The 25,893-nt window shown below is 37.6% G+C and overlaps 1 protein-coding gene across 5 annotated transcripts in view; it reads right to left on the bottom strand.

Moving 5' to 3' along the window:
- Window positions 1-4,184: 4,184 nt before the first annotated feature.
- Window positions 4,185-25,893, bottom strand: part of LOC101700100 (zinc finger protein 670-like) — a 30,716-nt gene continuing 9,007 nt past the window's right edge. For 3 of the 5 annotated variants that reach the window (XM_013069544.3, XM_087199601.1, XM_087199602.1), the window contains exons 3-4: window positions 25,519-25,579; window positions 20,971-24,026 (exon numbers count right to left, since the gene is read on the bottom strand). In XM_013069544.3, coding sequence (XP_012924998.3) covers window positions 22,145-24,026; window positions 25,519-25,579 — 1,943 coding nt within the window. In that variant the 3' untranslated portion in view covers window positions 20,971-22,144. Of the gene's footprint in view, window positions 4,698-4,719; window positions 8,387-20,970; window positions 24,027-25,518; window positions 25,580-25,893 lie in introns of those variants that run through there. The other 2 variants (XM_087199604.1, XM_087199603.1) reach the window with 2 other exon arrangements.

Raw genomic sequence — 25,893 nt, 5'->3', positions numbered from 1 at the left:
ATCAAAGTGGACATGGCAGAACCCATCTGAATGACAAGTATGGCTATTGATTTCCTCAGACTCCCAAAGGAAGACCTTGTGGACCGTGTACATAGGACATTTTGAATGCTATGTCAAGTTGAGACCAGAGAAGTTCAGATGACCATTTGTAAAGTCTGGTGACTGGCCTTTTCTTCCATGCTCTTAGCTGTTTAAATTTGTCTTCCCATCTGATTCTCCTGAGATTTTGGTATTTATGTCTAAAAGTGTTTGTGTATATATGTAAAAAGGAAACCACATACTTTGAGAACTAGAAAAGTGAGACACGTGACCCTATTATAAGATGAGAATACAAAAATGTCTGTAGTGTTGATTTAAGACCAAGTGTCTTTGATTAAGACTGAAGGACTGTGGGCCTGAGGCTTGCCCAGCATGCATGAAGTCCTGGGTGTGATCCCCACATCATGACAAAACACAGAGTAAAACCAAAACAGACCAGGCTTTTCCTGAGCACTGGGATGCCTCTGGAAGTCAGGCTGGAGAATTCACTGATATCATTTCCTAAGGTAACTAGTGAAGTAGGGTCTGCCTTGGGTTTGACTCTGAATGTCCTTGTCCTTAGAACTAAAAATAGATTTACAGTGGGGCTTCATACTGACTTCAAGTGAGATTTCTCCACCAGGTTTGAGAATAGACCCTGACTTATCAGGACATAGTTAACCTTAGCCCCATCTCATGCACTTGGCCACGAGTCTGATAAGATCTCAGCCCAATGAATGTTCTGGATTCTGTGTGACTAATGGGTTAGTTAGCCCTCCTCTTGCAGAAGAATACAAATAAGGTCACGGAATGAAAAGCAGAATGTCTCCTGCTCTGGGTGGGACTTCTCACCTCTGTGGTGAGGGAAATAAAAGTTCCTTCCTGGAAACAGGAGGAAATGCAAAAAAAATAAAAAGAGAGACCTAGAATAAAAAAGCAACACTAGGCAATAAATACAAGGTATGGGGTATCACTATCCCCAACTTGAAACTATACTCCAAGTCTACTGTGATAAAAACAGCATGGTACTGTCAAAGAAACAGATCTGAGGATGAGTGGAACAGATTAGAAGATGCAGAAACAACTCCAGACACACTCAGCCACCTCATCTTTGACAAAGGAGCCAAATACCCTCACTGGAGGAAATATAGCCTCTTTAATAAATGGTGCTGGAAAAATTGGGTTTCAACTTGCCAAACATTAAAACTAGACCTATATCTCTCACCATGCACTAAACTAAAATTGAAATGCCTTGAAGACCTAAGAATTAAAGCAGAAACACTAAACTGGCTGGAAGAGAGGTTGGGAAGAACTCTGGAAGACATTGGTGTAGGAAGAGATTTTTATGAACAAAACCTCAGTTGCCTGTGAACTAACATACACAATCAAGAAGTGGGATCTCATCTTAGTAAAAAGCTTCTGCACAGCAGGAGAAATTACCAACAATGTGAAGATACAACCCTCAATGTGGGAAAATTTTTTCACCAGCTGTCCTTCAGACAAAGAGGTACTATCTAGTATCTACAAAGAACTTAAAAAAAATCAAACCTCCCAAATTTCAAAATTCAACGCAACAATGGGCATCTGCAATGAACAGACATTTCTCAGACAAAGAAGTAGAAACAGCAAATAAACATATGAAAAAATGTTCAGCATTATTAGTCATTCAAGAGATGCAAATGACAACAACACTCAGATTCCTACTCCCCCCAGAAAGAATGGCTTCCATCATGAAATCTACCAATAAGAAATGCTGGTGGTGACTGAATAAAGAAAAAAATTTTTTTTATATAAAATGGAGTATTGCTCAGCCATAAAGAATGAGAAACTAGAGACATTTGTAGCTAAATGGATGCACATTGAGGTGACACAAGTGAAATCAATAGGACACACATGGGTAAATACCGAATAGTTTCTCTAATGTGAGAACCTGAAAGTGTAAACAAGGACTAAAAGGTGTAATAAATCTTGTGAAATAGGGAGTAAAGGTGCAAAGGGGAAGGGAAATGGGAGAGGTAGGGGGAAAGAAACAAGGGAATGGAACTAATATGAGAATATAAAAAAAGGAAACAAAGTCTTTGTAGATAGAGAGTGGTGGAGGGGTTGAAGGGAGGGCAGGGGAATGGGAAAAAAAATAAGAACCAAGATGGATTATGTAAAGGTGCAAATCCCCAATGATGAATGTCATTGTAGTGTATACCTAAAATGGACCAATACAATTAATTTTTAAAAAGTAAGAGTAGAAGTCAATTTGGTTGCTGAAGAGATTAAGATAAGAATGAGGCCAAATGACAGGTATAGTGGTGTATGCCTATAATCTCCTCACTCAAGAAGCTGAGTCAGGAGGATGTTTGTGAGTGTGAGGCCAGCCTGGGCTACATAGTGACTTCTAGCTCAGCCAGAAGTACAGAGCAAAATCCTGTGTCAAAAAACAACAAAAGAAGTCAAACGAAGTCAAGTAATTTAAAACAGGATAATAGGAAAGATGTCTTGAAGGCACCTCAGCAACTAGCAAGATCTGATCCTTCTCAGGTTCAAAGTTACTGAAGTGAAAGGGTATTATGTGAAAAGAGCATCTCAGAGAATCTTGCTCCCAAAGGTGAATGGAAACCAAGGGCACTAAAACAATGGTTCAGTAACTATTGAAGGAACCCTGCTACTGCACTATCAGACAGCTACTATTGGTAAGATCCACATGGTTCTGGTTGTACAGGGATGAAGACTATCAAGCTTTTGGGTTCAGGAAGGCTTTCTCTCAGCTTTCAGAAGAAGACCTGGGAGGTCAGGTGGTGTGCCATCAAGCTGGCAGGATGTGAAGCTCTGAGTTTGAAGTCAAAAGCACACTGGAGTACTCAAGTACTTGAAGAACCCAGTAATGTGAAAGATCCAAGGAAAGCTGCAAAGTGTGATCAAAGACAGCTCAAAAGAAAAGTCAACAGAGCTGCAACCACCAGCAGTGCCTAAGCCCTACCTTAGGTAGGGCTGCCTAAGGTCTTTGGAGTTCCCATCTCGCAAAAGTGCTTGACAATGGGCCACAGGATTTAATGTTTGTCCTGCTGTGTTTTGGTCTTGTTTTGACTCAATTCACTTCTATCCTATGTTTCCTCCCATTTAGATTGGGAATGTTTACCAAATGCCTTTGTATTTCTAGAGTTTAACTTTCTTTTTGATTTTTTCAATGTGTCACACATAACATTTTGCCTTAAATTTCAATGGAGACTTTGAACTTGGACTTTTTAGCAATGTTGAAGATGAAAGGACTTTAGCAAATTCCAAAAAAAAAAAACTAAACCAATTTTGCATAAAGGGATGGACATGAGTCTTCTGACAGTCAAGAATGAAATGTTATGGTTTCTACCTAGATATCCCCAATGAAGTTCCTCCAACCACAGACATGGCTTGCAAGGGTTTATCTCTTCTGCTGGCTCCTCCCTTGATCTCTCTCTACTTCTTAGCCACTAAAGCATGTCACTGTTTCCCAGGCTGGCCTACAACTTGTGATCCTCATGCTGCAACCTCCCAAATAGCTTAGATCACAGGTGTGTGGCACTGCATCCACTCTAAACTTCTTAATTAATACCATCTATTTTCCACTAGCAGCATGAGCTCACCAAAGGTAGCTATTTTCTGATTTGATGAAAATTTTTGATAGAAAATAAAATTCAGTTGTGGATTTTCATTTACTTCTATTTTACTTGTTTCCTTAATTTCACATATTATTTAATTGTCTGCGGGAAAATCCTGTAAATTTTATGCTCACAGCATATGCTCATTTTGAGTGTGAGGATCCTTATTTCTTTATTTTTTCAAAGCTCCCATAGTTTTCCTAATGGATTCAGTGCACTCTTCCTGCAGATGGCTGGCAAATGTGCCCAGGAGGTTCCAGATTCAGTGTCCTATGGAAGAGTCGATCCTCTGATGTCAGAAAACATCATGAGCTCAGGCCAGCAGTGGACAAAATGGAATAAAGAGAGAGCCCATTGTTGAGAATCAGGCAGTAGGATTCATTGCCATGATTTTCAAAGTGTGTCTCAATCTACTCATTTTCATCCATGAAAATAAATATGTGGCCCCTAAGAAGAATATAATTATTGTGTAAATGAAGAAAATAGAGTTGCATGATAGCAATATTGTGCAAAACAGTAAAGATGAAAGAAATGCAAGCATTCCAACTCCCTCCGACAAGCTTTATACTTTTTCCATGATCATAAAAATACTTGAATTCTCAAGATACACATTTTCCAAACACAAAGGCCAGAAAGATTCCAGAAACAGCCCCACATTTGAGCCACCTGATCACTTCCTCATGATGAGGCTGGAATACACAAGGACTTTAGACTTCCCATGCCCTCTTGTGTCTCAGCACAGGCTGAAATTCTCCAACTTTCAACTTTAATATTCCTAGAAAATAATTACATGGAGTCAGGTAATACATTCACTCATGCTAATAACATTTTGGTTAGACAGATGTACAGACTATTAGTAAAGCACACTTCTTGGAGCGTCTGGTTAGGTCATGATAGTGTGACATAAGGGACAAAATGTGGGCTCTGGCCATTTTCACTCAGCCTCTTTGTCTTCTCTCTGGATCCTGGGTCTCTAAAAGTAGGTATCCTCAGTCTTTATTTCTATTTATCATGATATTTCTGTATTAGAAGCAGTCAAGTTAAGGTTGCAATCTGTGAAATAATGAGACCAAATAAATCCCTTCTTCTTATACTTTATATATCAGGTATTTTTCCCTGATACAAGAACAACAACAGCAACAATACAGTTAATAAAATTCCTACTAGCTGTTCTCAATAAACTTTAAAATATATCAGTTCTTTCCTCATAAAACTATACAGTTTTTCTCTGTGAATATTCTAAACAGATTTCCTTCATGTGCACATACTTCAGTCTGACTCCAACATTTTTTTTGCATTTCAGAATGACATTTTCCCTCTACAATCCATATAGGCAGAAATAACCCAGTACATCTGGCCATGAACTCATCCTGAAAACAAGCACATGGCTACAGACTCCTGAAATCCTGTTGCACAGTATTTTGCAAAGTGATGAAGGCTTCCTTCTTAACTACCATTTCCACTTCTTGGTGGTAACTTAGAAGAAAGCATGGAGAATAGATAGCCATGATGTGGAGAATAGATAGCAATGATGTGAAGTTGTATACAGCAACACTTTCTGGGAATACACTATAATAACCCCAAATAGGTGGACACAGTGTAACAACATGACACTTCCCTCTGCACATACCCAGAAATGCACACGCTTTCTCTTCTATTTGAATACTGATTCTCCATGTCAGCACTTTACCCAAATTATAAATATAATTGTTTCAGGTCTTATTTAAATATCACCACTTCCAGATGTCTTCTCAGTCCCTGCCATGGAATTAACATTAATAAATATCTATGGACACCTAGCTTACCTACTCACACTTTATTCAATCTGTCATGCTTAGTGTAAGAGAATTTCTCAATTTGAACCACGAGAAGCTGATGGCACAGAGGAACTTTGTTCATAGTCATTCCTGTCTCTCAGCATGTATAATGTTTCCAAATCAAATGTGCATGAAGCTCACAGTGGTGGCAATATGAGAAAAAAATTTAAAAGGACAAGATTTGTGAGAACATAACATAGGTAGCGTGAATCTCACTGGTTTAGTTTACAAGATGGCATTTTACTTGGAGTAGTTTGAAGGGCAGAAAGAAACTGGCCACATAGTGTTAAAAGAACACATGGCAGAGAAGGTAGCTTGAACCAAAGGCATGTGAATATGCTGACTACAGAGAGAGGACATCATTAAACATATTCTGACTGTAGATCATGATGGAACATGAGGGCTCTGAGAAAATAATTCCTCTTGTGCCTGTAGAAGCCCAGGAAATTGTTTCAGCACCTTTCAGGGTGAAAGCAGATTGTAAATGGAATAACAGGGGTATTTTCTTCAATTACTGTAAGATTCCAATAGGTCTATGCAGCCATGCCTAAGGATTTTTTGGGAAACAGAACACACTTCATGTATATATTCTCACAGCAGGAAAAATCTGTAAAAGCCCTGAGAGAGCTGAAAGTTTCTGATCAATAAAAAAATTACTGCCTATTACTGTATCCTTTATTTATAATTCAGGTACACAGAGGCCAGACAGCATAAACATCAAGGGCTCAGGTTAAGCTATGGAGTGAGGTGCAAAACAGAAAGCACCAAGGAGGCTCCTAAAACACCTAATTCTTATTGTTCATGCAGGATAACATCGAATGACTTGATAATGATAGAGAATTGGTACACAATCTTTAAAATCAAACTACTGTTACTTTCCCTGGGCATTCTATTCGGTGAAAAGGACAGGAGGCAACTGGATCAAAGGTGGATGATACTTACCACTGAATTAGTCCACCAATGTGTTTTACCACTGATATGATGTTTGGGGGTGAAGCCTCATGAGAAGTGGGTCACTGTGGGTGTGGCCCAAAAGGCTATAACTTCTCCTCCTCGCTTGATCCCCTCTGGCTCCTTTCTTTCCATGCTATGAGCTCTTTGTCCTTTGTGATGATCCTTTGCTAGGCCACCCTGGCTTTGAGCTAATGGATGGAAATTTCTAGAAACTGTGAGCCAAAGCAAAACTTTCCTTCTTTCAGTTGAGGGTTTCAGTTGTTGTGTTCCAGCAACAATAAATTAACTAAGACAATGTCTCAGTGGAGATAAATGATATCATTTTCCACCAACTCAGGAGTTGGTTCTTTGTAAATATTCAAATCCCAAAAAAGACCTAATGTCATCTCATACCTCAAAGTAGTAATTTGGTCAACCTCATTTAACCAACAGGAAGAAAAACTGAGGTGAATTAGGAGAAAATGATCTGACATATGGGCTCTCATGGAAAAGTGCAGTTCTTGCTTCCCAATTGACAGCACCTCTGATGTGGCAGTAAATTGTGGTCTTTTGCTGTGTAGGTACCATGATCTTTAATTGCGGACATCAGCATGAATTTGGAGACAGCTTTGTTCATTTGGACACATGTTTTGCTGTGTCTCATTTTTGCATTGTGAAATATTCAGGATATGAACACATCAAGGGTATATGTATACAGATCATGTAGCATATCTTTGCTTTGTCAAATGAAACAATTATCCCTGTTTAGTCTAATCCTATCACATTTGATATAGCTCTCAAGCATTTATTCTACAATACTCCCTGTGCTAAGACCACAGCATACGTTTAAGGATGTTAGAAATGAGACAAATCTTTTCATTATAAGGTAATATTTCAATCCAAAGCCAGATGAACATAGACCAAAGCAACTCACTTTGGGAGTCATGTTAAAAGTATGCATAGGTTTTAGATAAAATAATATCAAATGTTGAATTATTTCCTATGAGAAATTAATGGAGGCAGAGAGAAAAACTGACCTAAGAAGAGAGATTAAAGAGTCATGGGACATGAACCTGTGAAAAACCAAACAGAGGCAGAAGAGAGTAGAATTTCACAGAAATGCTTCAGTGAAGAGAACTGAGAGATGTGTTAAGAGTTACAGAACTGACTCCAGTTCTTCTCTCTCAGGATGCTCCTAATGATAATACACTTCCTAACATATTCTACAAAATGTTCTGAAGTCTATCGAAGTCTTAATCAGGATGCCACAATAAACAAAGCTCATATTCTGCATTCTATTCACTTACTATGAAAGGGTGCTTAGAGTATTTAAATCTCTGCAGAATCGTGTACTAGAGGAAACCTTATGATAATGACTAAAACACTAATTCCCAGTGAACCTTCAGTCTTTCAACCAGTTTATCATTGTTATGTTGTTTTTCATCAAACTAGACCCCACCTTCTAGGTGTCCATTCAGCTCTGTATTTTGGGATCTCCACAGGTCACATGATATTAAGACAGAGAGAAAACCCCAGAGGCCAACAGGAAGCCCTCATTTGCCAGCTTCCTTTTCTGCACCTGCTCCTGGGGCCCTAACTGCTTCTCCATGGAACACAGCACCACCTGCTGGTTCTGAGTTCCTCAGCCAGGAGTTTTGTCTGGGCTCACACAGATGTCCCTTCACTGTGTCTCTTGCACAATAATACACGGCCCTGTCCCCCTCAGACTATTCATTTGCACATACAGTGTGTTCTTGGTGTTGTCTCTTGAGATGGTGAATTGACCCTTCATGGAGTCTGCATACTTAATTTAACTACTATCATAGCTATTGAATGAGATCTACTCCAGCCCCTTCCCTAGAGCCTGGTGGACCCAGTGCAAGCCATAGCTACTGAAAGTGAATCCTGAGGCTGCACAGGAGAGTTTCAGGGATCCCTCAGGCTCCAGCAAGCCTTCCCTGGACTCCATCAGCAGCACTTCACCCTCGACACCTGCAAAGATAGAGACATCCTGCTCAGGAAGCTGTCACATATATCGTGTTTATCTCACTCACGTCCACTTCCCCATTCCATACCATTTGTTCCAAATAATTTGCCTTTCATAATTGCAACAGTAAAACCCAACTCAGTCAAAAATCCGTAGTGAGCCATCTGTGCCGAGTCCTGTTCACTGAGTGGGAACACCTGGGTGTCCAGGGCTGGGATCCTCTGCAGAGCTGCAGGGTCCAGGCTGGAATGGTTTTCATCAGTAAAGGGCAGCCCTATATGCATAGCCTCTTGATATCTAGAAAGAGCTTTGGGAATGAACCTCTCAGAGAGGGCAGTGTCTGCATCTGATTTGACTGTGCTGGGGAAATTGGGTAACAAAGATACATTCAAGAGAATACGGCCCGCCCATGCTCAACTTGCCCATCCTGCCCGCCAGCCCCCCACCCCACCCCCGCCTCCTCTGGCCTCTTGGCTGTACTGACACCTGGTTCCATGCTACAAAAACACAGAGGACACCAGACCACCAGTTCACTGTACTGGGAAAGTCGGAGTGATCATCACCTCCCACCAGAATCAGGACTATCTTCAGGGGAAGGGCAGCTAGAACCTGCAGTACAACCTTGCAGAGTTCAACCCTACAGGAGATCAGGAAGCTCAGCTTGGGACTTGCAGCCAGAAATCTGCTCGAATTTCACGGGTCTGAGACTGACTTGCTGAGACTCATTGGCATATCTGCACACTGCTAACCACGTTGTCCATTGTGACAACAGAGACAAACCCTGAAAGAGGCCCTACATTTTTATTTCTATTTTTTATTTCTAAAATTAGTATTATTGGTTTCTTTTTCCTCTTTTCTTTTTCTTCCCTCTTATCTTTAATTTTTTTCTCTCCTACTCTTTGCAAATTTTTGTTTTTCTCTTTTTTTCTTCTTTCTTTTCTCTTTCATTACTCTCTCTCTCTTACACTCACTCTTTTGCTGTCTGATATTGTTCATTTCCCTTTTTGTCCCTGTTCTGGCCCTCATTCAGAGTTCTTTATTTTTTCCTTATTTGCTTTTTCCTTCTCACCTGTTTCCTCTGGCCTCACCATTAACTTTCCCCATCCTTCTAACTACCTGTCCCTCCCTCCTCAACTGCTTCTAAATCCCCATCCCGAAGCGTAAAGTGTCATATTGAAGAGTTTACTCACTATAATCATATGTTGGGTTGGTCCTCAACCTTGATTTAATTCACAAAGTTAAAGGTGACAGATTAATAACTACTACAAAATGTCATTTTCTAAGATGTATTTGATGCAATGGTGTTGCTCATTATATCACTTGGGTAAGGTGTTGTTATTGATCTTGTCAGTGATTCTTCCTAGTATAATGAAAATGAGATAGCTTCAGAATCATTACAGACTCAAAACTTAAAGGACAGTTATATTTGGAAGTCACCTCTGAGAAGTAATCATTCCATAAGTGTTCTAATTATAAGCAACAAAAATACAATAAGCAATTCCAAAGTATCAACCCAGGATTTAAACCAAGGACAGTAGCAAAAACAAATATGAGAAGACACTTAAGCAAGGCACAAACTCAGACTTCCACCCCACCAAGGGTCCCTGGGGGAAATGAGGTGGAAAAGTCCAATAACCAATCACATAGTCACCCTGAACTGAGAGCACAGGAAGTAACAAAACAGATGAATGAGGTTCTAGAAAAATTCAAAGCAGAAATAATCTCCCAGATATCTGCAGAGATGGTGAGCAGAGTGAAAGACATGATTAGAAGCTCTAGAACAGAAACAGATAAAAAAAAAAATAGATGATCTCAGAAACATGCTGGAAGCCATGAATACCCAGCATAAGAAAGAAATGGAATCCATGAAACAGATTCAAACAGATATTCAGGAGATTACAAACTCCATTGAAAGTATTCACAGCAGATTAAGGGAATCTGAAGATAGAATATCGAATATCAGATATCAGATATAGAAGACAGGATTGCAGTGAAAGACTATGAAAACAGAAATTTCTTAAAAATAGTAAGGGATCACAAGAAATCAATCCAACAGCTGCTAGATGATGCAAAGAAGAATAACATAAGACAGATAGGAGTCCATGAAAAAACAGGAGAAAGTACAATTGACATAAAAAACCATTGACAGAAATAATACTGGAAAACTTCCCAGACAGAGGTAGAGAATTGCACATACAGAAAAGTGAGGCATATAGAACCCCAACTAGCCATGATCAAAAAAAATCTGCATCTAGACATATAATAGTCAAGATCCCAGAAACCCAACAGAAGAACAAAATCCTACAAGCAGTTAGAGAAAAGAAACAAATCACCTACAAAGGAAAGCCCATCAGAATCACAGCAGACTTCTCAACACAAACCCTCAAGCCAAGAAGAGCCTGGAGTGAAGTATTTAAAGCACTAAAAGAAAATAACTTCCAACCCAGACTGTTGTATCCTGCAAAATTATCTTTCAAAATTGATGGGGAAATTAGACACTTCCATGACACAGAACACCTGAGAAATTTCATGAACACCAAACTAGCACTACAATCAATTCTAAACAATATGCTAGAAAAAGACAATGAAGGTCACAACTTCATGAGGCCCAACAGAGGAAAACCACCAGGCAAGGTAAGACACTAAAGCAAAAGGGAGGAGGGGGGAGAAATAAAGAGCCAACAAAAGCAAAACCTCATGACAAGGATGAATCAATATCTATCAATTATAACTATCATTTTTTTATAACCATCAATGTTAATGGCCTCAATTCACCAATCAAAAGAAACAGACTGGCAGAATGGATTAAGAAGCAAAATCCAACACTATGCTGTATACAAGAAACACACCTAAGTCAAAAAGAAACCCATAGACTAAAAGTAAAAGGATAGAAAACAGTTCTCCACACCACAGGAACCCAGAAAAAAGCAGGGGTAGCAATCTTATTTGCAGAAAAAGTAGATTTCAAGCCAAAGCTAATTAAGAGAGACAAAGATGGTCACTACACCCTTGTGAAGGGAACCATCCAAGAGGAAGAGATGACAATCCTAAATATATATGCACCAAATACGAATGCCCCCAACTATACAAAACAAATATTAATGGACATGAGAAACCAAATAAGCACTAACACAATTGTAGTGGGGGACCTCAATACCCCACTATCACAAATAGACAGATCATCTAGACAAAAAGTTAGCAAGGAAATTCTATAACTGAACCAAGCTATTGAACAATTGGACTTAATAGATGCTTACAGAGTGTTCCACCCCAGAAAATCGGAATACACATTCTTTTCCACTGCACACAGGTCATTCTCCAGAATAGACCACATGGTAGCACATACGTTATGTCTAAGTAAATGTAAAAGAATTGAGTTTACCCCCTGTATTTTATCAGACCATAATGCAATAAAATTGGAGATCAATAACATGAGAAACGGGAAAACCCCCACAAACACATGGAAACTGAATAACACCCTCTTGAACAACCAATGGGTCACAGAAGAAATTAAGAAGAAATTAAACAATTTCTACAAATAAATAAAAATGCCAGTACAACATACAGGAATCTATGGGACACGATGAAAGAAGTTCTGCGTGGGAAATTCATAGCAGTGAATGGCCATAAGAGGAAAACAGAGAAAACTCAGATAAATAATCTAATGTAGACCTGAAGCTGCCAGAAAAAGAAGAGAATAACAATCCAAAAGCTCATACATGAGAGGAAATTACAAAGATCAGAGCAGAAATCAATGCAATGGAGACTAAAAGAACAATACAAAAAATCAATGAATCGAAGTGCTGGTTTTTTGAAAGAATAAATAAAATTGATAAACCTTTAGCCAACCTTACCAAAAACAAGAAAGTAAAAGCACAAATACATGCAATTAAGAATGAAAAAGGTGAAGTCAAAACAGATCCAGCACAAATCCAGAGGATCATCAATACCTACTTTGAGAACCTGTACTTTAATAAAATGGAAAACACAGAAGAAATGGGCAGATTCCTAGATACATATGAATTGCCAGAGTTAAATGAAGAAGATATAGAAATTCTAATCACCCCAATTACAATGAGGGAAATTGAAAATGTAGTAAAAAACTTACCAACAAAGGAAACAACCCAGGTTTAATGGTTTCACTGCTGAATTCTACAGGACATTTAAAGAAGACCTATTGCCATTACTCTTTAAGTTCATCAAGAAAATTGAAAGGGGGCTGGGGATTTAGCTCAGTGGTTCTGGCGCCTCCCTCAAAAGCACAAGGACCCGAGTTCGATCCCTGATACCAAAAAAAAAAGAAAATTGAAAGGGAAGCAATACTTCCAATTTCATTCTGGGAAGCAAGTGTTACTTTGATTCCAAAACAAGGGAAAGACACAGCCCCAAAAGAGAACTACAGGCCATTCTCCCTAATGAACATAGATGCAAAAATTCTCAACAAGATATTGGAAAACAGAATACAAAGGGTCATCAAGAAGATCATACACCCTGACCAAGTCCATTTATCCCAGGGATGCAAGGACGGTTCAATATTCATAAATTAATAAATGTAATATACTATATTAACAGAGTCAAGGACAAAAACCATACGATCATCTCAATAGATGCAGAAAAGGCATTTGACAAAATCCAACACTCACTCATGATAAAAACGCTACAGAAATTTGGCATGGAAGGTCTTTATCTCAACCTGATTAAGGCTATCTATGAAAAACCAACAGCCAACATCATACTAAATGGTCAAAAACAGAACACTTTCACGCTAAAATAAGGAACAAGACAAGGATGCTCACTATCACCACTCCTGTTCAATATAGTTCTGGAAACATTAGCCACAGCAATTAGAAAAGAGAAAGAAATAAAAGGAATAAAGATAGGAAGGGAAGGAGTTAAACTGTCAGTATTTGCTGATGATATGATACTTTACATAGAAGACCCAAAAAACTCCACCAAAAGACTTCTAGACTTAATTGACAGATTCAGTAGCGTAGCCGGATACAAGGTCAACACTGAAAAAACAATAGCCTTCTTATTCACAAATAGCAGACTCACTGAGAAAGAAATTAGGGAAACCATTCCTTATAAAAAAGCATCCAAAAAAATGAAATATCTAGGAATCAATCTAACAAAGAAAGGAAAAGAACTCTACACTGGAAACTACAGCATCCTGAAAAAGGAGATCGAGGAGGATATAAGAAAATTTAAAAAACATGCCTTGTTCCTGGGTAGGAAGAACCAATATAGTAAAAATGGCCATACTTCCAAAACTAGTAGATAGATTCAATGTAATGCTGACTGAAATTCCAACAATATACTTCACAGAACTAGAGAAAACAATCCAAAAGTTCATCTGGAACCAGAAGAGACCTAGAATAGCAAAAGCAATTCTAGAGAACAAAGACATGGCTGGGGGTATCACAATCTCCAACTTGAAACTATACTGCAAAGCAACCGTGATAAAAACAGCATGGTACTGGCAAAGAAACAGACCCAAGGATCAGTGGAATAGATTAGAAGATGCAGAAACAACTTCAGACATACTCAGCCACCTCATCTTTGACATAGGAGCCAACTACCCTCATTGGAGGAAAGATAGCCTATTTGATAAATGGTGTGGGGGGCCTTGCCCCCCCCCACTAGAACTCTTGAGTGCCTTTTACGGGCATGTCTGGGCCTGCTGCAAGTCTACCCAGCAACAAGGAAGTAGCCCCAGTACCCTCCCCTTGCTCCTCCCCTCTAGCCCTACGGTATATATGCTGTAGCAGCTTCCGCAATAAATGAGACTTGATCAGAAACCTGTCTTGTCTCCATCTCTCATGTCTCTTGTCCCTTGTCATTCTCACTCCCCCTCTAGGGTCTCCGTTGACTTACCCGCGGGACGGGACAAATGGTGTTGGAAAAACTGGATTTCAACCTGCCAAAGATTAAAACTAGACTCATACCTATCACCATGCACTAAACTAAGATCAAAGTGGATTACAGATCTGAATATTAAGACAGAAACAATAAACTTGCTGGAAGATAGGTTAGGTAGAACTCTTGAAGATGCTGACATAGGAAAAGACTTTATGAACAAACCTCAATAGCACAGGAACTGGCAGAAAGAATCAACAGCTGTGATTTCATCTTAGTAGAAAGCTTCTCCACTCCAAGAGAAACCACCAACAGAGCTAACAGACAACCGACAATGTGGGAAAAAATTTTTAGCAGTTGTACCTGAGAAAAAGGACTGTTATCCAGAATATATAAAGAACTGAAAATAATCACAACCCTCAAATTCAAAGACACAATTCAAAAATGGGAATCTGAAAAGAACAGACATTTCTCAGACAAATAATTAAAAGCAACAAATAAACATATGAAGACATGTTCAACATTACTGGTCATTCAAGAGATGCAGATGAAAACAACACTGAGATTCCACCTTACCCCAGAAAGAGAGGCTGCTATCAAGAAATCAACCAATAACAAATGCTGGCAGAGGTGTGGAGAGAAAGGAACCCTTTTCCATTTTTGGTGGGAAAGCAGACTGGTGCAACCACTATGGAAATCAGTGTGGAAATTCCTCAAAGAACTAGGGCTGGAAGCCCCATTTGACCCACTTACAACCCTGCTGGGTATCTTCCCAAAAGAATTAAAAGAATCATACCACAGTGATATATGTGGATCCATGTTTATAGTGGCACAGTTCATAATAGCTAAAGCTTGGAAACAGCCCAAGTGCCCATCAACTGGAAACTGGACAAAGAATATGTGTTTTACTTTATAAAATGGAGTACTACTCAGCCATAAAGACTGAGAAACTAGAGTCATTTATAACAAAATGGATGCATATTGAGGCAATAATCTTAAGTGAAATAAGTAGGAAACACATTTGAAAATACCAAATAGATTCTCTAGTGTGAGAAACTGAAAGGGTAAATAAGGATGAAAAGGATTACTAATGAGTAAGAGATACTTTGAAATAGGAAAAGGTCCAGAGGGGTAGGGGTGGTGGGAAGGAATGAGGAAAAGAAAGAAGGGAAAGGAAAATTATGAGAAAAGAAAAACAATGGAAACAAAGTCTATCCAAGTAGGGAAGGGTGGAAGGGGTGAGGGGCACACAGGTAATGAGGGAAAAATATGAAAACCAAGATACATCACGTTCAGGTCCAAGCACCCAGTGATAAATGTAAACCTATTGTATACCTAAATTGTACCAAAAAAAGAATTTAAGGAAAAAAAAAGCTTCTGCACAGCAAGAGAAGTCACCAACAGTGTGAAGAGACAACACACAATGTGGGAAAAAATCTTCACCTGATCTTCCTCAGACAAAGGCCTATTATTTCAAATCTATAAAGAACTTAAAATGATCAGACCTCCCAAATTTAAAGACAAAATCCAAAATTGGGCATCTGAAATGAACACACATTTCTCAGACAAAGAAGTAAAAATAGTAAATAAATACATGAAAAAAAGGTTCAACATCAACGGTCATTCGAGAGATGCAAATGAAAACAAAGCTGGGATTCCACCTCACTTCAGAAAGAATGGCTGCTATCATGAAATCAACCAATACCAAATGCTGGTGGGGCTGTGGGGAAAGAGTAACACTGCTCCACTGCTGGTGGGAGTGTAGACTGGTGCAACCACTGTGGAAATCAGTATGGAGATACCTCAAAGAACTAGGACTGGAAGTTCCATTTGACCCAGTCATTCCCCTGCTGGCTATCTTCTCCCAAAAACTAAAAGAATCATACCACAGTCATATATGTGTACCAATGTTCAAAGCAGCACAGTTTGTAATAGCTAAAATTGGAAGCAGCCCAAATGCCCATCAACTGGAGACTGGATAAAGAAAATGTGTTTTTTTTATAAAATGGAGCATTACTCAGCCATAAAAAATGAGAAACTAGAGACATTTAAAGCTAAATGGATGCACATTGAGGCGATACTCTTAAGTGAAATAAATAGGACACACATGTATAAATACCGAATAGTTTCTCTGGTGTGAGAAACTGAAAGTGTAAATAAGGACTAAAAGGTATAATAGATAATATGAAATAGGAAGAAAAGGGCCAAAGGGAAAGTGGAAGGGGAAGAGGAAAGGAAAGCAGGGAATGGAATTAATATGAGAAAATGGAAAAACGGGAAAAAAAGTCTTTGTAAAGAGGGAGGGAAGGAGGGGTTGACGGGAGGGCAGGGGAAGGGGGGAAAATAAGAACCAAGGGAGATTATGTAAAGCTGCAAATTTCCATTGATGAATGTCATTATATTGTATACCTAAAATGTCCCAGTGATTAGAATGGATAATTGATAATGCAAAAGAGGAAGAAAAGGTCCAAAGGGGTAGGGGAAGTGGGAGGGGCAGGGGAAAGGAAAGAAGGGAAAGGAAAAATGATGAGAAATGGAAAAAATGGAAACAAAGTCTTTGTAAATATTGAAGGGTGGAGGGGGTGAAGGGAGGGTTGGGATTGGGGAAAAAATAAGAACCAAGATGCATCATGTAAAGGTACAAGTTTCCAATGAGAAATGTAAATGTATTGTATACCTAAAATGTACCAAAAAAAGAATTTAAAAAAAGAAGAAATCAATCATTTTCTATAATTAAATGACAATAACAATACAACATATTGGAATGTATGGGACACAATGACAGCAGTCTTACAAGGGAAATTCATAGCAGCAAAGAGTCAAAGGAGGAAAACAAAGTGAGCTCAAATAACCTAATGCTGAATGTCAGAATTCTTCTTATAATAAATCTTCTGCACAGTAACAGAAACCAACAACAGCATGAAGAGACAACTCACAATGTGGCAAAATATTTTCATCAACTATTCCTTAGATAAAGGTGTACTACCTAGAATATATAAAGAACTTTAAAACAAATTGGCATCAGAAATGAATAGACATTTCTCAAACAAATAAGTAGAAATAGTAAATAAACATAAGAAAAAATGCTCAACATCACTGGTCATTCGAGACATGCAAAGGAAAAGAGTGCTGAGATTCCACCTCACCCAAGAAAGAATAGCTGCTATCAAGAAATCAACCTACAACAAATGCTGGCGAGGCTGTGGAGAAAAATGAACACTGCTCCACTGTTGGTGGGAGGGTAGACTGATGCAACTACTTTGGAAACAGTTATGGAGATACCTCAAAAAACTAGGATTAGATGTCCCATTGGACCCAGGTAGTTCATTGGTGGGTATCTTCTCAAAAGAATTAAAAGATATACTTCTGCAATATAGGTGCACCTATGTTCATACCATCACAGTGTGTAATAACTATAACTTGGAAAAAGCCTAATTGCCCATCAACTGGAGAGTGGATCAAGAAAATGTGTAGGCTTTTAAAATAAAATGGAGTACTACTCAGCCATAAAGAATGAGAAACTAGAGACATTTATAGCTAAATGGGCACACAATGAAGCCATACTCTTAATTGAAATAAATGGGATAGACATGTGTAAATACTGGTTAGTTTCTCTGGTATGAGCAATTGAAGGGTAAATAAGCATGAAAATATATAATGGATAATATAAAATAGGGAGAAAAGGTTCAAAGGGTAAGGGGAAGTGGGAGGGGCAGGGCAAAGGAGAGAAAGGAAAGGAATAAATATGAGAAAAGGAAAAGATTGAAACAAAGTATTCGTAAATAGGGAGGGGTCGAAATGATAGTGTAAACAAGAGTTAAAATGATTAAAATGAATATCTGATAATTTGAAATAGGAAAAAAGGTCCAAAGATGAAGAAGTGAAGGGAGGGGAAGGGGAAAGGAAAAGAGGGAAAGGAAAAACTAGGAGAAAAGAAAAAAAAATGGAAATGAAATTTATGTAAATAGGGAAGGGTAGAGGGGGTGAAGGGCACACAGATAATGGGGAAAAAAAATAAGAACCAAGATACATCATGTACAGGTATGAGCACCCAATGATAAATGTAAACGAATTGTATACCTAAAGTGTACCAATAAAATGTACCAATAAAATTAATTTAAAAAAATAGGGAGGGGTCCATGGTTTGAACAGAAGGCAGGTGAATGGAAAAAAAAAGAACTAAGATATATCATGTAAAGGTACAAATTCCCAATAATGAATGTTACCATATTGTATAACTAAAAGGATGCAATAAAAATACTATTTATACTCAAAATAAAAATATATAAAAATATAAAAATATACCCAATCTACTGATCATTATAGCAAGCCCTTGCTACACTAACATGCTTATCATCTTTATGTTAACCAGTAATCTAGAAAAATAATCTGGCATAGAACCTGTTTCATAACAAAATATATAATATCACCTATAATTTATTAACATATCAAAGAGAATACACTGAAGAGGCCTTAAGGGTGTTTTAGGTTTTCTGCATTGAGATAGAGATTCGGTGAGTAATTTGGGCTGGTCTTGAATTCATGGCTATCTTATTGCCTCAGTCTCCTGAGTGCTGGAATCTGCATTACTACATTAAGCAGAATGTTTGGTGTTACGTGTGCCATTTTGTTGCAGACAGAGCAGGGCTCACTCCTGCTACCCAGAAACAAGAGTATGGATTTCTGCTATAAAAATGAATATGCATGTATCACTGAATTATGATGTCTTTATCTCACTGGGAAATTTACTCACATGACCACAAGATGAACAGCTACATTGAGTAGGGTTATAATTTTTCAGTCTTTTGAGTACTCTCTACACTGACTTCCACAGTGGTTGAACTAGTTTACATTCCCATCAAGGATGCTGAATGTTTCCCTTTTTCCTTGCATGACTTTTTTTGAGTTCTCCATGATGGATGTTGTTTTTGTGATAAGATATTTAAATTTGCATCTCTCTAATGGCCACAAATACTGAAAATTTTCTGAGAAATGTGTACTCATTTCCTTTGCCAGGTTTTTCAATTGGGTCTTTTATTTGGGGTGCATAATTTTTAGAGTTCTTTATATATTCCAGGTATTAGTCTTCTGAAGAGTACCTGGTGAAATTCTTTCCCCAGTACAAGTACTGACCAAACTAATGTTCATGTCTCTATGTTTAGAACATGGAATGCCTGACTAACTCATATTTCATTATTTATGTTTAAATCTATGATGAAGGTTTATGTTTGCTCTACAAATATGTTCCATGAAAATAATATTGCCTGATTTGCCATTGCTATTTTTTATGTCCTAACACAGGTTTATGTTTTAACTTGAACTTATTTCTTTCTTGAAACTTAACATGCAGATATAAAGAGAGCTCTTACATAGTTTGCTAAAACAGCAACCCAAGATGCCCCCCACTGACTTCAAAACCAAGATCATCTTGTCTTAGCTTCTCCTGATGCTGGGACTGGAGGAATGCACCATCACATCTGGCTTAGACTTTTATATGTTAAGTGACTAAAAGTCAAAGGCTTACGTGCAATGATTTACATTAAAATAAATTTAATCCTGTGGAGTGAACCTAGGAGAACCAAAGCAGTGACCAGATCTCCAGAACTTTCATCTCTATTGAGACAGGGTCTCACTGAGTTGCTGGTGCTGCCTCCCTTTTATTTGCCTCCCAAGTCTTCCTCCTGACTTGGAGGGATTACAGGCCTGCATCACCAGGAATTTAAAAGATGGAAAAGTAAACATCCTCAGGGTAAAATGTCCTGTATTCTGAAAATCCCATGACTGGCTGGAATAGTGACACACACTGGATGCTAAAAAGAGGAAGTGAGCCACAGGGTAGTCAGCCACACGTTCCATGGGGTAAAAAATTGACACTGTATTCTGCAGTGAATTACATTCCATGAATTACATCAGATATTTCAGATATAAAGTAGACATAATTTCACATACTACTAAACTGGTAAGTAATTTATGTGTCTAAGCATGATTAAGGCTAGAGCAATCTATATAATGTTCACAGCACTATGGGTATTCATTGCTCAATTATATTTTCATGTTTCCACAAATTTATCACAATGGAACCCCATCAGAAATTGAGCAACACTTGTATTCAAAAGCACTCTATGAAATATTTCAAAAAAATATATCATTATTAAAAAGGCAAAATCCAGAAAAGGCAACCAATGGGGCCTCAGTCATAGTTTGCATAAGCCTAGGTATTTTAACATGTTTGCACATATCTCAAATATCAGACAGTGTTCCTTACAGATAATAAAGACATTGCAAACATTTATCTCTAAAATTTGTAAAACGCACTCTGAATCAGAAAGTTGTAAATTTCCTCTTTTTATTAAACTGAACATTTCTTTTCCTTCATGGCCATATTTCATCTTCTTAGTTAAAGCAATATTGATTAGGAAAGAGAATGTCAATCTCAGCATCAAGGATTAGAATAAAGGCATTTGCCTCATCACAGTCAATAATTATTCTTCCTAAAACAACTTCACTGTGAACAAAAATTCCTTTGATAATGTTACTGATAAATCTTTCCATCATTTATACCATTTGGGGAGATTTATTACTACAATTCATGGTACATTTGCAGACAAGTTATGTTCTTCCTGACCTGTGGCAATCAGACACTCACAGCAGTACGGTTTATTTTTAGATAAAGGTGTTGGAAACATTACCAAAAAAACTAAGTCATCATAACATAGGCATGAATAGTAAAATGTTCATGGAACGAAAACAAAATTTTAATGTAAGCCATAATATTAACTCCAACAAAAAAGCAACTATCCAAAATTATGTACTTAATGTAATATACAATCATGTTGGGATATATGCAGGTGTTTTGTCAAAATATGAAAAACCCAATATTGCTAATATATGCATTGTGTGAAAACAACTGACCTGTCTCAAAAACACATTCAAAATCAAACACAAAATTGTCTTGTTACACAGAATATGGAGTATATACACCAACAAAGTTCAAATCAAAGTTAGTGGGAAATCCCAACAATAAAAAGCAATTACCAAACTTTACTTTATAATGGTCTATTCCTCCAAATTGTAAAAACAAAATAAAAAAATACTACACAAATACCCTACATGGAAGTGAAAAGTACACTTCAATTCACATTTTTAATTAGGAGACAGCATGTTAAGGTCAGAGACATAGGCATACACAAAAATATATGTCAACTCAATTTTTTTCATACTAAAGACCACATATACATCAGATATTTACAAGTAATTTACTGTAAAACACAGAATAAATATGTTTTAGGTTATTTCCATCTGAGAGTATATTTTCTAGAAAATCAAGGAAGAAATATTGATAGCAAAATTTTCATATTATTTCTACAAGTCTCCATTACATGTGTAATTTTCAGAGAATTTTCAACATATATATATGGTTCATATATATGTACATATGTAGGGTTTCTCCCCATGTGACTTTTTTCATGTATTTAATAATACCTGTATAAGCCAAATGCTTTCCTACTTTGCTTACATAGGCTTTTCCTCCAGTGGCACCTTGTTCGTGTGCTTAGCACTGGATCAGATACATTTTTACACATTTCTTACATAGTTACTTCCTCATGAGAATTTTTTGTCTACAAAATGAAGAGATGGCCTCAAATCTTTTCCCACTCCACCTACATACAGTTTGCCAAAGTGTGCCTTCTTGCATCTATTTAATGGCACTTTATTGTACTGAGTGCTTTCCCACATTACTTACATACATAGGGTTTCTCCTCCATGTGAATTTCTTCATGTGTTTGACCAGAACTGCATTAGCTGAAGATTTACCACATTACTGATACACATAGAGTTTCTCATCTTCATGACTTCATTCATGTATTTGAAAATATTTTTGTGTAGGGTATGTTTTCCCACATCCTTTACATACATAGGGTACCTATGGGGTGAATGCTTTCATGTCTTTGACAGTGACTGAATGTGCTGAATGCTTTCCCACAATGCTTACACACATAGGGCTTCTCCCCAGTGTGAATTCTTTCATGTACTACACAACCTCCCTTTCTGTTGAAAGATTTCCCACAATGCTTACACACATAGGGTTTCTCCCCAGTGTGAATTCTTTCATGTATGTGACAATTTCTCTTTCGGTTGAAAGATTTCCCACAATGCTTACATACATAGGGTTTCTCCCCAGTGTGAATTCTTTCATGTATTAGACATTCTTTCTTTCCACTGAAAGATTTCCCACAATGATTACATACATAGGGTTTCTCCCCAGTGTGAATTCTTTCATGTATGTGACAACTTCTCTTTCGGTTGAAAGATTTCCCACAATGCTTACATACATAGGGTTTCTCCCCAGTGTGAATTCTTTCATGTATTAGGCATCCTTTCTTTCCACTGAAAGATTTCCCACAATGATTACATACATAGGGTTTCTCCCCAGTGTGAATTCTTTCATGTATGTGACAATTTCTCTTTCGGTTGAAAGATTTCCCACAATGTTTACACACATAGGGTTTCTCCCCAGTGTGAATTCTTTCATGTATTACACAAACTCCCTTTCGGGTGAAAGATTTCCCGCAATGGTTACATACATAGGGTTTCTCCCCAGTATGAATTCTTTCATGTATATCACAAGCATTCTTTCGGGTGAAAGACTTCCCACAATGCTTACATACATAGGGTTTCTCCCCAGTGTGAATTCTTTCATGTATTATACAAGCTCCCTTTTGGGTGAAAGATTTCCCACAATGGTTACATACATAGGGTTTTTCCCCAGTATGAATTCTTTCATGTGTATGACAAGCACTCTTTTGGGTGAAAGACTTCCCACAATGCTTACATACACAGGGTTTCTCCCCAGTGTGAATTCTTTCATGTATTAAACATTCTTTCTTTCCATTGAAAGATTTCCCACAATGATTACATACATAGGGTTTCTCCCCAGTGTGAATTCTTTCATGAATTTGACAGGAAGTGTGTTTGCTGAATGCTTTCCCACATTGCTTACATACATAGGGTTTCTCCCCAGTGTGAATTCTTTCATGTATGTGACAATCAGACTTTCGCGTGAAAGATTTCCCACAATGCTTACATACATAGGGTTTCTCCCCAGTGTGAGATCCTCTATGTCTTTCAAGTGATTGCTTATAACCAAATCCTTTCCCACATTGCTTACATACATAGGGTTTCTCCCCAGTGTGAGTTATTTCATGACGATGACACTGTCTTTCTGTGCCAAATGCTTTCCCACATTGTTTGCATGCATAAGTTTTGTCTCTAGCATGATTTTCTTCATGTATTTCATAAGAAGCCTGGGTCATGAATGCTTTTCCACATTGCTTACATACATAAAGTTTCTGCCCGGTGCAAATTATGCTAGGTTTGTGAAAGGAATGACTATGAGATAATGCTTTCACACATTCCTTAGTTACGTAGGGCTTCTCTCCAGCATGTATTCTTTCATTTGGTTGAATATAATATGAAGACATAAAAGGTTTCTCACACTGTTTGTACCCATATGGACTTCCTACACCATGCTTTCTTTCCTGGATTGGAACATGACTGGGTTTGCTGGAGGCTTTCACATTTTTCTTACCTAGAAATGTTTTCTCCCCAGGATGAGTTTGTTCACTAAGATCAGAGTAGGCTTTCCCACATTGCTCAGACTGACATTGTTTCTCTCCAGTCTTTCTCATTTCATGTTTCTGAAAGGACTGGAAATCACTCCAGGTTTTTCCATGTTCACTACATTTACACAGCATCTTTTCCAATCTCAAACACTTGTCTGCATCATTTCTGTAAAGGTAAAAGGACAAAAATATTAAAAACAATGAAAAAGGTCTCCATATTAATAGTCAATCAGGACAAATTCTCATTTGATGCCTGCTAAGAAATTCTGATGATAAGTTGACCTAATGGCCTGGACCATGCCTCCAAAACCCCCATTCTCATGGGAATGGTTTTCACATGGGAAGATTACTTGGCAAATGTTTGCAAAACATACTATCAAGTTTCATTTTAGGGGATGGGTACATATTTGTGTCATATTGATCATTTTTATATCTTTTCACTCATCACTCTCCCCTTCTCTCCTTACCCTGACCATCTTTCCCATCTCACAAAAGTCAGCCTTTCTGTTTTCTATCATCTTTCCTTTATTTTATTTCCTAAACATATTTTTTAGTTTCTCATTTAAAATGTTTCACTTAACATTATGAGATGGAGTCCCATCTAATTTTATTTTTGGCAAATGATAGAAATTGTTCTTTTTGGCTGATTATATAGCATAGTTTTTTCAGGGGTGAGAATTAAACACAGGTCTTAGCGGGGAATTATATTTCCAGCTTCATTGTTGTTTTATTTTGAAAGAGATTCTTATTGGTTATTAATTTGCTTGGGCTGAACTTCAATTTGTCCTCCTACAGACTCAGCTTCCCAGACTGCAGGCATTACAGGAATGCACGACCATGCTGAGCCAATTCCACATTTTACTCATCCAGGTGTCTGGTGATGGCTATCTAGGCTCTTTCCAGAGCTTGGCTGTTCTGAATTGATTCCAGGACTTCGATATTATGAATACCCATGGGTGACCTCCTTTGAACAATGGAATGCATGTATCACTAAAACTTGATGATTTTAACTTATTTCAGAATATACTCAGTGAGGTACAGTTGGATCAAATGAAAACTTATATTATCACATTTTGAGACATCTGCATATTGATTATCATAATGGTTCCATTTTACATTCCCATCAGCAATATAGGAGGCTGATTTCTAAGAGTTTTAAAACATGGAGACCTCTATATTTTGGAGAATGTTTTGAAAACATCTATTACAACAACCATAGCACTCATTTGCATTTTGAATACTGCTTGCATGTTAGCAATTTTCTAGATAACAGATGTATCATATACACATGTATACATGGAAATTTTAAAGATAAGTTCCTGGGAAAGTTCACAATTTATTCATTTCATATTTGCCTATACACAATACTGAAATGCAATCTCATGTTTCTATGATGTTGATTATGAATTTTTTTATACAAATAGAGTAGGTACTGTCACTTGGTGCACAATATCAGTACTACTTTAGTGTTCTGTATTGGAATATTTCCATATTCGATTGTAACTTTATACAAAATGAACCTATATGCATCTCTGGAAATTTGGGGGAGGTTAAATAAATTGGAACACAGCCTCTTTTTTTGGTTTCCTGGGCTATAATATTTCCGCTCTCACATTGATTCTTGAAGAATATTCCTTTTTCTTTTGAATGAAAATTACCTTAGATTTCTTGAAAAAGTTTTGTACTGTTCTTCCATTTGCTGGTTACCTTGGGTTCTTCCTGAATTGTAGACATAGAAATATAACAAGTCACTATATCATTATATAAAAATTAATAGTTTCCAGTTAGATTTATGGTATAGAATAACCAGGCCTGAGACATTCTTCAAATGTTATGACATTCTACTTAACCTACATCATTGAGCTGGGTGGGGTGGCACATCTAGAATCCCACCACTCTGACAGCTGAGGAAGCATGAGTTGAAGGCCAGTCTTGTCTACTTAGTGAGTTTGAGCCTAACCTGAACCTCACATAGTGAAACATTGTCTCAAAACATGAATAAACAAACAAACAAACAAATAAATAAATAATTT

Source organism: Heterocephalus glaber, unplaced genomic scaffold (assembly GCF_053883595.1).
Source record: "Heterocephalus glaber isolate CG9 unplaced genomic scaffold, H.glaber_assembly_v1.0 deba00001724, whole genome shotgun sequence".
Classification (NCBI taxonomy): domain Eukaryota; kingdom Metazoa; phylum Chordata; class Mammalia; order Rodentia; family Bathyergidae; genus Heterocephalus; species Heterocephalus glaber.
This window is presented reverse-complemented; position numbering and strand designations above follow the sequence as displayed.